This window comes from Dendrobates tinctorius, unplaced genomic scaffold (genome assembly GCF_039654945.1).
Source record: "Dendrobates tinctorius isolate UK_male_01 unplaced genomic scaffold, ASM3965494v1 ptg000028l, whole genome shotgun sequence".
Taxonomy (NCBI): domain Eukaryota; kingdom Metazoa; phylum Chordata; class Amphibia; order Anura; family Dendrobatidae; genus Dendrobates; species Dendrobates tinctorius.
The window spans coordinates 22,230,186-22,245,471 of record NW_027361696.1 but is presented as its reverse complement, the minus strand read 5'-3'; the positions used below and the strand labels follow the sequence as shown (position 1 = coordinate 22,245,471).

The following is a 15,286-nucleotide window of genomic DNA, read 5'->3' as shown; positions in this document are numbered from 1 at the left end:
TCTGATCAGAATAATTGATCTGTTTTTTTGGACGTCTGAATCAGCCGAAAGGAGAAGTGAATCAATTGTAAATAATTCAAATTTGTTTAGAATTTCCCAGAATTTTCTATCTGGCCACAATTTTACTCAATTTATTCAAATTGAATACCAAAATTCAAAGTTTTCTCAATTTGACCAAATTTGGTGGGAAAATGCGAGACAACATAGGTCTTGAAACAATTCGCTCATCTATAGTGCCCAGTCAAAAATTTCAGCAACAGCCTATGGCTAAAACTAGTGCTGTTTCTGAAAAATGCGGATAATCCTAGAAAACCTATTTAAGAAGGAAATAAATTCGAAAAAAAATGAAAAAAAGTTATTTAAAAACAGCATCATTTTTCTTCTAAGAAACACATAGTATCCTTAAATATCATCTTTGTGTGACACTGCAACCATTTTAATTCGATCACAGGTTATATTTCCAGAAAATTGGTTCAAAAACAAAAAGGTTGAAGAAACATTTTTATCCCAGCGAAGTGTGTTTTTTAATATAGAATTGTGATCACGATTGTAAAGTATTAAATCCACAGCATTGTTTGATGGCATGTTCGGAGAGGTTTCATACAAACCTGTCTGCTGTTCATTCTGAACTACCCCCTCAGTTCCTGGCGTTCCAGGTACCAAATCTGTACAAAAGAAAACAAAATATTTATATTATTATTTTTTATTTGCCACTTTTTATTTTCAGTATGCTGCCAGGTTTTGCGTTTCTGCAAGACTTTTCTTTCATTTTCAACCGTTACAAATTATACTATTAAATATTCTCAATGTTAAATTTACCAATTTTTAACTTTTTATCGAAAGTTACTTTTTATACTTTAAACATTCCTCGCCTTGTTTTCCAGGTGAGACGACACATCTCCTCTGATTTCTATGAATGGTTGTTCATTCTATTGTTTTTAGATAATGGGCGCCTCCACATTTTTCTACATTTGTACCCAAGTTTTAGGAAAGAAATCATTTATGAATGAAGGAATGTATCTGCCCATAGAGTTTTTTAGTCTTTTGTTTTGCTTCAAAAAATTGTTTACAAATACTTGAAAGACCCTTTATATTCATTTCTATTGTTAAACCTCTTTGCTGTTCATATCTTCAGTCTTTTGAGTTGTTTTTTTCCACTTCGAAGAACGCCTAGAGCAGGGTTCCCCAACTCCAGTCCTCATGGCCCACCAACAGGTCATGTTTTCAGGATTTCCTTTGTATTGCACAGGTGATGCAATTATCACCTGAGCAATACTAAGGAAATCCTGAAAACATTATCTGTTGGTGGGCTTTGAGGACTGGAGTTGGGGAACCCTGACCTAGAGGAACTAAAGAAAGTGTATGTGACTTCTCTAAGGTGGCTCTGGGTGGAATCTGCTCCAAATATGCAATGTTAAGAGGCGGCAAAAAAACACTTTAGCAAAAAATCTGTTCAAAAACTTTAAACTGCTTCAGAAAATGAGAATCCTCCAAAAACGCTCTTAAAAATGAATGTTTCCTGAAGCTGCTTCTGCTAAAAGAAAATTGTTGTTTTTGATTTTCTGCACACATACCCAAATGTGCAAATATCCTCTTCAGAGAGGAAGTGGACTTGAACTCTAACGCCACCTATAGAATGTAGCAATCCTAAGAGTCAATATCGACCCTTTAACGAGCCTTAGGGTAGAAGCCAAATCAGATGCTCCAGTTGCAGACACATGTTTTGGGCATGTTTGCCTCTCATCAGTGCAAAGCAAGAGATCTGATTTGGCTGATATGAGAGGCCTCTGACGGGGTATCTAACAGTGAACGTTTCTCCTTTTAGAGATTTCCAAGCCGGCGTAGGAACACTTTAAGGCAAATCAAATTTCTCAGATGAATTTCAGGAGGAGGTAAGAAGATATAAGTCACTTTGTTTCTATCGTGGGTGCTCAGTTAGGACATTACTCCTTTCATCAATATAGAAAAGAATAGTGATGAGTAGAGTTGAGCGATACCGTCCGATACTTCAAAGTATCGTATCGGATGGTATCGGCCGATCTTTAAAAAAAGTATCGGTATCGCCGATTCCGATACCGGAAGTCCCATTCAAGTCTATGGGACTTCCGGTATCGGAATAAGAAAAACCCTTTCCTGCCCTTGTACAGCCTCTCTGGGGTCTGTACGGGCCTTTCGGGGGGCTGTGCCGGCCTGCCAGGGGGTCTGTGCAGGCTCCGGTGGTCTGTGCCGGCCTGCCGGTGGTCTGTGCAGGCTCCGGGGGGCTGTGCCGGCCTGCCGGGGGGCTGTGCCGGCCTGCCGGGGGGCTGTGCAGGCTCCGGGGGGCTGTGCCGGCCTGCCGGGGGGCTGTGCCGGCCTGCCGGGGGGCTGTGCCGGCCTGCCGGTGGTCTGTGCAGGCTCCGGGGGTCTGTGCAGGCATCGTCCGATGGGACTACAAGTCCCATCGGGCGATGCCTGCTACCATGACAGTGATTGACACATTAGCCAATGATGGGACAGTAGTAGTCCCATCATCCGGCTAATGTGTTAAATGTAAAAAAAAAAAAAAAATTACATGCTACATACATACAACATGCATACTACATACATGCTACATTCATACTGCATACTACATACATGCTACATTCATACTACATAAATACTACATGCAACATACATACTACATATATACTACATGCATGCTACATACATACTGCATGCTACATACATACCACATATATACTACATACATACTACATGCATGCTACATGCATGCTACATGCTACATACATAACACATATATACTACATGCATGCTACATACATACTACATGCTACATACTACATATATACTACATGCATGCTACATACTACATGCTACATACATACTACATATATACTACATGCATGCTACATACATACTGCATGCTACATGCATGCTACATACATACTACATACATACTACATGCTACATACATACTACATATATACTACATACATACTACATACATACTACATGCATGCTACATGCATGCTACATACATACCACATACATAACACATATATACTACATGCATGCTACATACATACTACATGCTACATACATACCATATACATACTACATGCATGCTACATACATACTACATGCATGCTACATACATACTACATATATACTACATGCATGCTACATACATACTACATGCTACATACATACTACATATATACTACATGCATGCTACATACATACTACATGCTACATACATACTACATATATACTACATGCATGCTACATACTACATGCTACATACATACTACATATATACTACATGCATGCTACATACATACTACATGCATGCTACATACATACTACATGCTACATACATACCACATACATACTACATATATACTACATGCATGCTACATACATACTGCATGCTACATGCATGCTACATACATACTACATACATACTACATGCTACATACATACCACATATATACTACATACATACAATACATTCATACAATACATACATAGACATACAGTACATATAACATAGAGTAACATACTTACCAATACTTGTCACATTGTTCCCCGAAGCCATTGTCTTTTCCGGAATAAATATTAACATAACAAACCACAAAAATACTCACCCACGATCCGAAGCAGTCCACGAGTGTGTCCCACGACGATCTTGGGTAGAGAACTGCAGCATCAGCTGTTGCTGCCGTTCTCTACGGGCTGCAGGAATCCAATGACGGAAGGTAGGTATCCTTCCGCACTGTATTCCTCCGCCACTTAAAAAAAAAAAAGTCCCTAGTCTCACTTTATGCCATTGCTGTGTGGGAAATTCCCACACAGCAATGGCATAAAGTGAGACTAGGGACTTTTTTTTTTTAAGTGGCGGAGGAATACAGTGCGGAAGGATACCTACCTTCCGTCATTGGATTCCTGCAGCCCGTAGAGAACGGCAGCATCATCTGATGCTGCAGTTCTCTACCCAAGATCGTCGTGGGACACACTCGTGGACTGCTTCGGATCGTGGGTGAGTATTTTTGTGGTTTGTTATGTTAATATTTATTCCGGAAAAGACAATGGCTTCGGGGAACAATGTGACAAGTATTGGTAAGTATGTTACTCTATGTTATATGTACTGTATGTCTATGTATGTATTGTATGAATGTATTGTATGTATGTAGTATATATGTGGTATGTATGTAGCATGTAGTATGTATGTAGTATGTATGTAGCATGCATGTAGCATGTAGTATGTATGTAGCATGCATGTAGTATATATGTAGTATGTATGTAGCATGCATGTAGTATATATGTAGCATGTATGTAGTATGTATGTGGTATGTATGTAGCATGTAGTATGTATGTAGCATGCATGTAGTATATATGTAGTATGTATGTAGCATGTAGTATGTATGTAGTATGTATGTAGTATGTATGTGGTATGTATGTAGCATGTAGTATGTATGTAGCATGCATGTAGTATATATGTAGTATGTATGTAGCATGTAGTATGTATGTAGTATGTATGTAGTATGTATGTGGTATGTATGTAGCATGTAGTATGTATGTAGCATGCATGTAGTATATATGTAGTATGTAGTATGTATGTAGTATGTATGTGGTATGTATGTAGCATGTAGTATGTATGTAGCATGCATGTAGCATGCATGTAGTATGTATGTAGCATGCATGTAGTATATATGTAGTATGTATGTAGCATGTAGTATGTATGTAGTATGTATGTAGTATGTATGTGGTATGTATGTAGCATGTAGTATGCATGTAGCATGCATGTAGTATATATGTAGTATGTAGTATGTATGTAGTATGTATGTGGTATGTATGTAGCATGTAGTATGTATGTAGCATGCATGTAGCATGCATGTAGTATGTATGTAGCATGCATGTAGTATGTATGTAGCATGCATGTAGTATGTATGTAGTATGTATGTAGTATGTATGTAGCATGCAGTATGTATGTAGCATGTATGTAGTATGTATGTAGTATATATGTAGTATGTATGTAGCATGTAGTATGTATGTAGCATGCATGTAGTATATATGTAGTATGTATGTAGCATGCATGTAGTATGTATGTAGTATGTATGTAGTATGTATGTAGCATGCAGTATGTATGTAGCATGTATGTAGTATGTATGTAGTATATATGTAGTATGTATGTAGCATGCATGTAGTATGTATGTAGCATGTATGTAGTATGTATGTAGCATGCAGTATGTATGTAGCATGTATGTAGTATGTATGTAGTATATATGTAGTATGTATGTAGCATGCATGTAGTATGTATGTAGCATGTAGTATGTATGTAGCATGCATGTAGTATGTATGTAGCATGTATGTAGTATGTATGTAGTATTTTTTTTTTTTTTTTTTTTAACATTTAACACATTAGCCGGATGATGGGACTACTACTGTCCCATCATTGGCTAATGTGTCAATCACTGTCATGGTAGCAGGCATCGCCCGATGGGACTTGTAGTCCCATCGGACGATGCTTGCACAGACCCCCGGACATCAGCACAGCCCCCCGGCAGGCCGGCACAGCCCCCCGGCAGGCCGGTACAGACCCCCACAGGGTGCACAGACCACCGGCAGGCCGGCACAGCCCCCCGGCAGGCCGGTACAGACCCCGGGCAGTCCACACAGCCCCCCGGCAGGCCGGCACAGCCCCCCGGCAGGCCGGCAGAGACCCCCGGAAGGCCCGAAATGACGGCGCATCATGATGCGCACACACCGCGCATCATGATGACGTCAGGCCGTCAATCAACTGAACTTCCGATTCCGATGCCGAATTCCGATATTGAAAAAATATCGGAAGTCGGTATCGGAATTCCGATACAGCAAGTATCGGCCGATACCCGATACTTGCGGTATCGGAATGCTCAACACTAGTGATGAGCGAATTTGTTCGGAAAATGATCACCAAACATAAATTTGGCACGAATATGGAACATTCAGATTCGTGATCTGAAACTTGAGCAAAGTTTTAAAAGATCGGTAAAAATCGGCAACATTCAGTAAAAGTGTGGGAAAATATTTGTTGCATCATTCTTACAATAAGACCTTCATCAGATGATTGCAAAAAGTGGAAAGTACATTAAACAATTATTTTCTGTATGAATTTCAATAAATTAGCCAAATTAGCATTTTGGTAATTTTGCTTACTTTGTAATATTTAGGGATAACTATTTGTCATATATTTAGGACTGAAGATTTATATTAAGGAAATAAATTAATAAAAAAATTATATTTATATGTATATATATATATTATAAAATATACAAATATATATAATATAAAATAAATATATAAAATATATAAAATAAAACATATACTGCATATAGTGTATAAAGATACAGTGCATACAGTTGTGGCCAAAAGTATTGTCACCCCTGCAATTCTGTCAGATAATACTCAGTTTCTTCCTGAAAATGATTGCAAACACAAATTCTTTGGTATTATTATCTTCATTTAATTTGTCTTAAATGAAAAAACACAAAAAGAATTGTCCTAAAGCCAAATTGGATATAATTCCACACCAAACATAAAAAAGAGGGTGGAAAAAAGGGTGACAGGACAATTGTGTACAAGATAATTGTGTACGGACTATTGTGTACAGACAATTGTGTACAGGCCAATTGTGTACAATGACAATTGTGTACAAGGCAATTGTGTACAAGGCGATTGCCCTGTACACAATTGTCCTTGTACACAATTGTCCTTGGACACAATTGGCCTGTACACAATTTTCTGTACACAATTGTCCGTACACAATTATCTTGTACACAATTGTCATGGAACCGGAAAAAAGTATTGGCACTGTTCAAAAAATCATGTGATGCTTCTCTAATTTGTGTAACTAACAGCACCTGTAACTTACCTGTGGCACCTAACAGGTGTTGGCAATAACTAAATCACACTTGCAGCCAGTTGACATGGATTAAAGTTGACTCAACCTCTGTCCTGTGTCCTTGTGTGTACCACATTGAGCATGGAGAAAAGAAAGAAGACCAAAGAACTGTCTGAGGACTTGAGAAACTAAATTGTGAGGAAGCATGAGCAATCTCAAGGCTGCAAGTCCATCTCCAAAGACCTGAATGTTCCTATGTCTACCGTGCGCAGTGTCATCAAGAAGTTTAAAGCCCATGGCACTGTGGCTAACCTCCCTAGATGTGGACGGAAAAGAAAAATTGACAAGAGATTTCAACGCAAGATTGTGCGGATGTTGGATAAAGACCCTCGACTAACATCCAAACAAGTTCAAGCTGCCCTGCAGTCCGAGGGTACAACTGTGTCAACCCGTACTATCCGTCGGCGTCTGAATGAAAAGGGACTGTATGGTAGGAGACCCAGGAAGACCCCATTTCTTACCCCGAGAAATAAAAAAGCCAGGCTGGAGTTTGCCAAAACTTACCTGAAAAAGCCTAAAATGTTTTGGAAGAATGTTCTCTGGTCAGATGAGACAAAAGTAGAGCTTTTTGGGCAAAGGCATCAACATAGAGTTTACAAGAGAAAAAAGAGACATTCAAAGAAAAGAACAAGGTCCCTACAGTCAAACATGGCGGAGGTTCCCTGATGTTTTGGGGTTGCTTTGCTGCCTCTGGCACTGGACTGCTTGACCGTGTGCATGACATTATGAAGTCAGAAGACTACCAACAAATTTTGCAGCATAATGTAGGGCCCAGTGTGAGAAAGCTGGGTCTCCCTCAGAGGTCATGGGTCTTCCAGCAGGACAATGACCCAAAACACACTTCAAAAAGCACTCGAAAATGGTTTAAAAAAAATATTCAGGATTGAGAGTCCTCAGTAGTTGATACCTTTTAATGGCTAACTGAAAAGATGGTAACACATTGCAAGCTTTCGAGACTACTCAGGTCTCTTCATCAGGCTAGACTAATACAAAATCTGAAGTCACATATTTATGCACAATACAGCCTAGAAAAAATGCAATAGATAAGACAAGTGACGAGAAGCAGAACGATCAATATGGGAGAGGGAGAAACATAAATATAAACATTGGACCAGTTCATAGATAAGGAGTCCGGATGTTTTATGGTCCTCTGATTGGGGTCTAGTTCTGTGTTGCCCCCACAAGGTTTTAAAAGGAAATTCCTTAATTGATGTAAAAAGACATAAATCCATACGACACATTCATTCCAGCACTGATTACTACATCAGACTTTGCTGACTTTATAAAATATGAAAAATAAAACGCACACAGTATAAAGATACAGTGTGTGTATATATATATATATATATATATATATATATATATATATACATACATATATACGTAAATTGTTCTTTTAGTCTACAAATTTCTGACAACATGTCTCCGAATTTCCAAGCAGTAAATTTTGTATCTTTTTTCTTACAAAGAAAAATGGGCAAAATTTTAAAAAAAACAGTGCTTTCAGACCTCAAATAATGCAAAGAAAACAAGTTCATAATCATTTAGAAACAACAATACTAATGTTTTAACTCAGGAAGAGTTCAGAAATCAATATTTTGTGGAATAACCATGATTTTTAATCACAGCTTTCATGCGTCTTGGCAGGCTTTCCACCAGTCTTTCACGCTGCTATACTGCACACGCTACCCCCCATGCTCAGTATATCTGCAAGTTTAGTTGGGCTGACCATGCAAGTGTATGTAGGGGTGTCAGGAAAGTTCCTTTAGGGCCAAACAGATACCATATTTGTCATTTATGGTTGGTTTAAGGTTTTTTTTATATTCAATGGAAATGGATATTATATATAAATAATTTATATGTTCTTTCTATATATGAAAACAATTTTAAGATTATAATAAGTTCCTCCACCATGAACCAACCATTTTTTCATATTAAGAAAATTGTTAACCATTGTTTCAGTCTTTTTTCTTCCTAAGGCACTGTTACTTTCGTTACCGTCCATCGTACACCAGATTTTTCAGGTGATACATCTACATTTAGAAACAAATGATATTAATGTATCATTTTCAAATTGGCGTCCTGGATGATGGTATTAGCAGAGGCAGCTTTTTTCTTTGCTGCAGGGCAGTTGCGCCAAGCCTGGCCGGATCTAGCAATCCTACCAACTTCAGAGCAGCGCTTGCAAGTTCTATAGCAAACAACTTTTAAGCGCTGCACTCCTTGCCTAGGTAACCAGCCACCACTGATAGTCTGCAGTGGTGGTCAGTAACCTAAGCAAAGAGCAGTGAAAAATAAAATAAAATCTTTCCATTTGCAAGAACAGAGATGAAATTTAACAGCAAATTAATTATAAAGATGCTAAATGTTACAAATCCTAAGCACTGCCCTTGATTGTTACCTTATTAAATGCCGTTGTCAATCTCTGACAGCAGCATTTGACACGCGCCGGCATGGGTCATTCCATGCGCCCATTAACGCCCCTGTGATGTGATAGTGGGTCATCAGCGGGTTGGTATGACAGCCATTTCATTTCACCATCACCCGTTGAAGCGCAGTAAGCGTGAAACAGCCGTCATCCACAGAGTCACATTCTGCTGTTTTAACCTTTTCTAATAAAGGAGGATGTTAACCCCTTTCTGACATTGGGCGCACATTTACGCTGATGTCGGACTCCCTCCGTTTGTTGTGGTCTGAGACGGTGAGCCCACATGTTTCCCGGCACATGTCAGCTGTTTTGAACAGCTGACATGTGCCCGGGACAGCCGTGGGTGGAAATGTGATAGGCTATTAACCCATTAAATACCCCTGTCAAACTCTGACAGCAGCATTTAACATGCAATCGCGCTGGAAATCCGCCCACTGGTGACCTCCGTCCCGTAATCATGGGTCACCGATGTGTTGGCATGGCAACCAGAGGTCTCCTGGAGACCTCTATGGTGGTCACTGCCGGCTTGGTGTGAGCACCGCCCAGTGGTCGGTGCTCATAGCAAGTGAGTAATTCTACTACATAGAGGCGATCTGATCATCGCCTGTATGTAGCAGACCTGATCAGGTCGTGGCAGCTTCTAGTCTCCCATGGAGACTGTTGAAGCATGCCAAAAGTAAAAAAAGCTTTCAAAAATATTAAAATAATTAAAAAAATATAAAAGTTCAAATCACACCTCTTTTGCCCCATTCAAAATAACACAATTAAAAAAAAAATCAACATACACATATTCGGTATCGCCGCATTCAGAATTGCCCAATCTATCAATAAAAAAAGTATTAAGCTGATCGCTGAATGGCATAGTGAGAAAAAAGTCAAAACGCCAAAATTACTTTTTTTGGTCGCTGTGACATTGCATTAAAATGCAATAACGGGCGATCAAAGAACGTATCTGCATCATGACGGTATCATTAAAATCATCAGCTCGGCAAGCAAAAAATAAGCCCTCACCCAACCCAAGATCACAAAAAATGGAGACGCTATGGATATCGGAAAATGGCGCAATTTTTTTTTTTAACAAGGTTTGGAATTTTTTTTCACCACTTAGATAAAAATAGAAGCTAGACATGTTTGGTGTCTATGAACTCGTAATGACCTGGAGAATCATAATGGCACGTCAGATGTAGCATTTAGTGAACCTAGCAAAAAAGCCAAGCAAAAAACAAGTGTTGGATTGTACTTTTTTTGCAATTTCACCGCACTTGGAATTTTTTTCCCGTTTTCTAGTACACGATATGGTAAAACCAATGATGTTGTTCAAAAGTACAACACGTCCCACCATATTAACGGAAAAATTAAAAGTTATGGCTCTGGGAAGAAGGGGAGCGAAAAACAAAAACGCAAAAATGAAAATACCTCAGGGAGATAAGGGATTAAAGGGACAGTGAGCGCCATCTTTCTTTTTCGCACATTCCACATTCTTCTTTTTTTGATTGGCACCTAAGATCTCTGTTATATGGGCGTTTAATGTGGGATATGTTACGTGATATATCGGGGGTCCCACACTCTCTACTCTTTATCTGCCTCTGCATCCAAGATTTTTACACTCACTCATTCCTTCTAGGTTCATTTCAGGAACTCCAGGAAATTCAGGAAGTCCACCTAGAATATTCAAAGACAGAGATATTAATATTCTTTTTTAAACAGATTATTTTAAAGTCAAATTGTTACTTAAAGAGTAACTGGCATTTTATTTTACTTGTTCTCATAAATCAATAGTACATGTTAAAATAATAACTTTTGTAATGTATATTATTAAAAAAGTCGGATTCTTTCTCCTCCCGGGCTTATCTTTCATTCTCGTAATTTTCAATTCACAACTGAAATCTGTATACATCGAAGACAGAATTTCCCATTAGGCCGGGATCACACTTGCGAGTGCAATGCGAGAAACTCGTGCGAGTCTCTCGCATCAATATTGCCGCCAGCGATTCAGACCGGAGCACTCAGCTGCACAGAAATACATGCAGCCGCACACTCCAATTCAGAGTGCCGGCTGCAGTGCCGGGTATTGATGAGAGAGACTTGCGTGAGTTTCTCACATTGCACTCGCAAGCTTGACCCCAGCCTAACTGAAAAAGTAGATGAGAGTTGGTGCTTATTAAATTCTACGGAGACAGATTTTCCCATTACTGAGACAGGAGATGACAGTTGGTGCTTATTAAATTCTATGGATACAGATTTTCCCATTATTAAGACAGGAGATGACAGTTCATGCTTATTAAATTCTATGGAGACAGATTTTCCCATTATTGAGACAGGAGATGACGGTTAGTGCTTATTAAATTCTATGAAGACTTAAATTCTATGGAGACAGATTTTCCCATTATTGAGACAGGAGATGACAGTTAGTGCTTATTAAATTCTATGAAGACTTAAATTCTATGGAGACAGATTTTCCCATTATTGAGACAGGAGATGACAGTTAGTGCTTATTAAATTCTATGAAGACAGATTTTTCCCATTACTGAGATAGTAGATGACAGTTGGTGCTTATTAAATTCTATGGAGACATATTTTCTCAATATTGAGACAGGAGATGACAGTTGCAGCTTATTAAATTTTATGGAGAACTGTATCTGTCATTTCAGGGCAATGGTTATGTCAGCCTCTCTCCTCCATAGAATTTTTAAAGCACTAACAGTCATCGATCTCAGTAATGTGAAAGTCTATATTCATATTACTGAATTTCTGGACTTTACCCCTAAATTCAGAGTGAAAGTTCAAATCAGTTGGTGAAGAAGCAAATTTCTCTGATAACATAAATTAGTAAAGTTGCTTTTTTTTCATTTGCTCTATTGATTTAAATTCCTTTTATACTTTAAAATATTTTTTCTTTTTTTACTTGTTTTTGTCAAACAGGATTGTGCCTTTATTCAAAAATCTAACTCTATGGGTTAAAAAATGTACTTTTATTTTGTCAGTTTTTTACTTATTTATTTTTTTGCAGAACAAAATGCAATTCCCACATTGTTTTTGGGGCTTTGTTTTTATGGCATTCATTGGAAGGAAAAAATGACTTCAAATTTGATGCTTCAGATAAGTATTAACAAATTTGCATAGATTTTTTTTTTAAATTTTAAGTGGTGTTATAAAAAATCTGTGGTTTGGAAGGAAAATAAATGAATTTGGTTTGCCATTACTCAATAGCCATAATGTTTTTATTTTTTTATCCATTGCTGGCATCTGTATCGAACTGCAGCGGTCAAAGCTAAGCTCTGATTTCTGCTGTTAACCCTAAGCTCTGATTTCTGCTGCTAACCATAAGCTCTTATTGCTGCTGTTAACCCTAAACTCTGATTTCTGCTGCTAACCATAAGCTCTTATTGCTGCTGTTAACCCTAAGCTCTGATTTCTGCTGCTAACCATAAGCTCTTATTGCTGCTGTTAACCCTAAGCTCTGATTGCTGCTGCTAACCATAAGCTCTTATTGCTGCTGTTAACCCTAAGCTCTGATTTCTGCTGCTAACCATAAGCTCTCATTGCTGCTGTTAACCATAAGCTCTGATTGCTGCTGTTAACCCTAAGCTCTGATTGCTGCTGCTAACCATAAGCTCTTATTGCTGCTTCTAACGATAAGCTCTTATTGCTGCTATTAACCATAAGCTCTTATTGCTGCTGTTAACCATAAGCTCTTATTGCTACTGTTAACCCTAAGCTCTGATTTCTGCTGCTAACCATAAGCTCTCATTGCTGCTGTTAACCATAAGCTCTGATTGCTGCTGTTAACCATAAGCTCTGATTGCTGCTGCTAACCATAAGCTCTTATTGCTGCTAACCATAAGCTCTTATTGCTGCTTCTAACCATAAGCTCTTATTGCTGCTATTAACCATAAGCTCTTATTGCTGCTGTTAACCATAAGCTCTTATTGCTGCTGCTAACCATAAGCTCTTATTGCTCCTTCTAACCATAAGCTACTGTTAACCATAAGCTCTGAATGCTGCTGTTAACCCTAAGCTCTGATTGCTGCTGTTAACCACAAGCTCTGGTTGATGCTGTTAACCCTAATCTCTCATTGCTGCTGTTAACCATAAACTCTGATTGCTGCTGTTAACCCTAAGCTCTGATTGCTGCTGTTAACCATAAGCTCGTTTTGCTTCTGCTAACCATAAGCTCTTATTGCTGCTGTTAACCCTAAGCTCTCATTGCTGCTGTTAACCCTAAGCTCTGATTGCTGTCTGATTGCTGCTGTTAATCATAAACTCTGGTGCTGTTAACCCTAAGCTCTGATTGATGCTGTTAACCTGCTGTAAAACATAAACTCTGATTGCTGCTGTTAACCCTAAGTTCTGATTGCTGCTGTTAACCCTAAGCTCTGATTGCTGCTGTTAACCATAAGCTCTGATTGCTGCTGTTAACCATAAGCTATGATTGCTGCTGTAAACTCTGATTGCTGCTATTAACTATAAGCTCTGAATGATGCTGTTAACCATAAACTCTGATTGCTGCTTTTATCCATATACTCTGATTGCTACTGTTAACCCTAAGCTCTGACTGCTGCTGTTAACCATAAGCTCTGATTGCTTCTTTTATCCATAAGCTCTGATTACTGCTGTTAACCATAAGGGTGTCTGCACGCGCTGCGGATTCTGCTGCGAAATTTTCGGCGAGGATTTGTCTAAATCCGCAGTTAAATCCGCAGGTCAAGAGACCTGCGGTTTATCTGCGGATTTTCTGTGGATTTGCATTCGGTTTTCCCCTATGGTTTGACACCTGTCATGTAGCAGGTACCAAACCGCTGCAGAATCCACACAAAGAAGTGACATGCTGCGGAATTAAAACCGCAGCAAATCCGCGCGAAAAATTACGCACCGTGGGCACTGCGGTTTTCATTTTACATTGCTTTTAATGGTACTGTACACTGCAGCAGACACTGCTGTGGATCCGCAGGACCAAATCCACTGCGGATCTGCAGCAGAATCCACAGCGTGTGCACACACCCTAAGTCTTGATTGCTGCTGTTAACCTTAGAAATCCGAGCATGCTCACTCATCACTACTCTGCTCTTTAGGCCAGGGTCACACTTGCGAGCGCAATGCAACAAACTCGCGCAAGTCTCTCACATCAGTTCCCGGCACTGCCACCGGCACTCGGGGTGGAATGTTCGGCTGCATATAAATACATGCAGCCGCACACTGCGTTCCCGAGTGCCGGGTATTGAGGTATTGACAGACTGGGGCGAGTTTCTCGCATTGCTCTTGAAAGTGTGACCCCAGCCTTAATCTTCTTCACAAACGGGCACTCCTGCAATGACATACAGATACTTGATAATGCATTAAGGAGTTAAATTTAAAAAAATTATTAAAAATAAATAAATAAAAGGCATGATCAAACATTGTTTAAAAAGTGATAAAAGAAAACATAATTTACCTTGAATTCCAGTAGTGATATCTACAACAAAAGGGAAAAAGGTAACAGGTTATATACACAGGATACCAGTAGCTAAATAATTTATTGGTTCTGATCATGTTTTTATTTAAAAGGGAACCATAACTTTAACCTCTAGGCAAAGCAAAAGGAACACAAAGAATTCAGTTCCATCATGACACATAATGCTAAGGAAAATAACAGATAACAGATAATCACACTGATATATTTTGGTAACTCTTGGAAAAGCTGAGTCAACGTTTTCATAAACAGTTTGTATTTGCTATTTTGAAAATATTCCTTTTACAGCCATGATCCATGATCCTGTCCTATTTCCCTATACTTACAATGCCAGGGTGTGGTATGTCCTTAACCCCTTCACGCTGCGGCCATTTTCCATAATTGCATAGTTTTTTGAGTTTTTATTTGCCATGTTCAATATACAGGAAAAGTAACCTGGCAATATAATTGTCCAGGTCATATTGCACAGATACCAAGCATGAATAGA

The 15,286-nt window shown here is 38.9% G+C and overlaps 1 protein-coding gene across 24 annotated transcripts in view; it reads right to left on the bottom strand.

Annotated features, from left to right (window-relative positions):
- Positions 1-15,286, bottom strand: part of LOC141085206 (uncharacterized) — a 144,940-nt gene that overhangs the window by 95,111 nt on the left and 34,543 nt on the right. For all 24 annotated transcript variants that reach the window (XM_073570453.1, XM_073570452.1, XM_073570451.1 and 21 more), the window contains 3 exons: positions 14,782-14,802; positions 10,962-11,012; positions 609-665 (listed from right to left, as the gene is read on the bottom strand). In XM_073570453.1, coding sequence (XP_073426554.1) covers positions 609-665; positions 10,962-11,012; positions 14,782-14,802 — 129 coding nt within the window. The remainder of the gene's footprint in view (positions 1-608; positions 666-10,961; positions 11,013-14,781; positions 14,803-15,286) is intronic.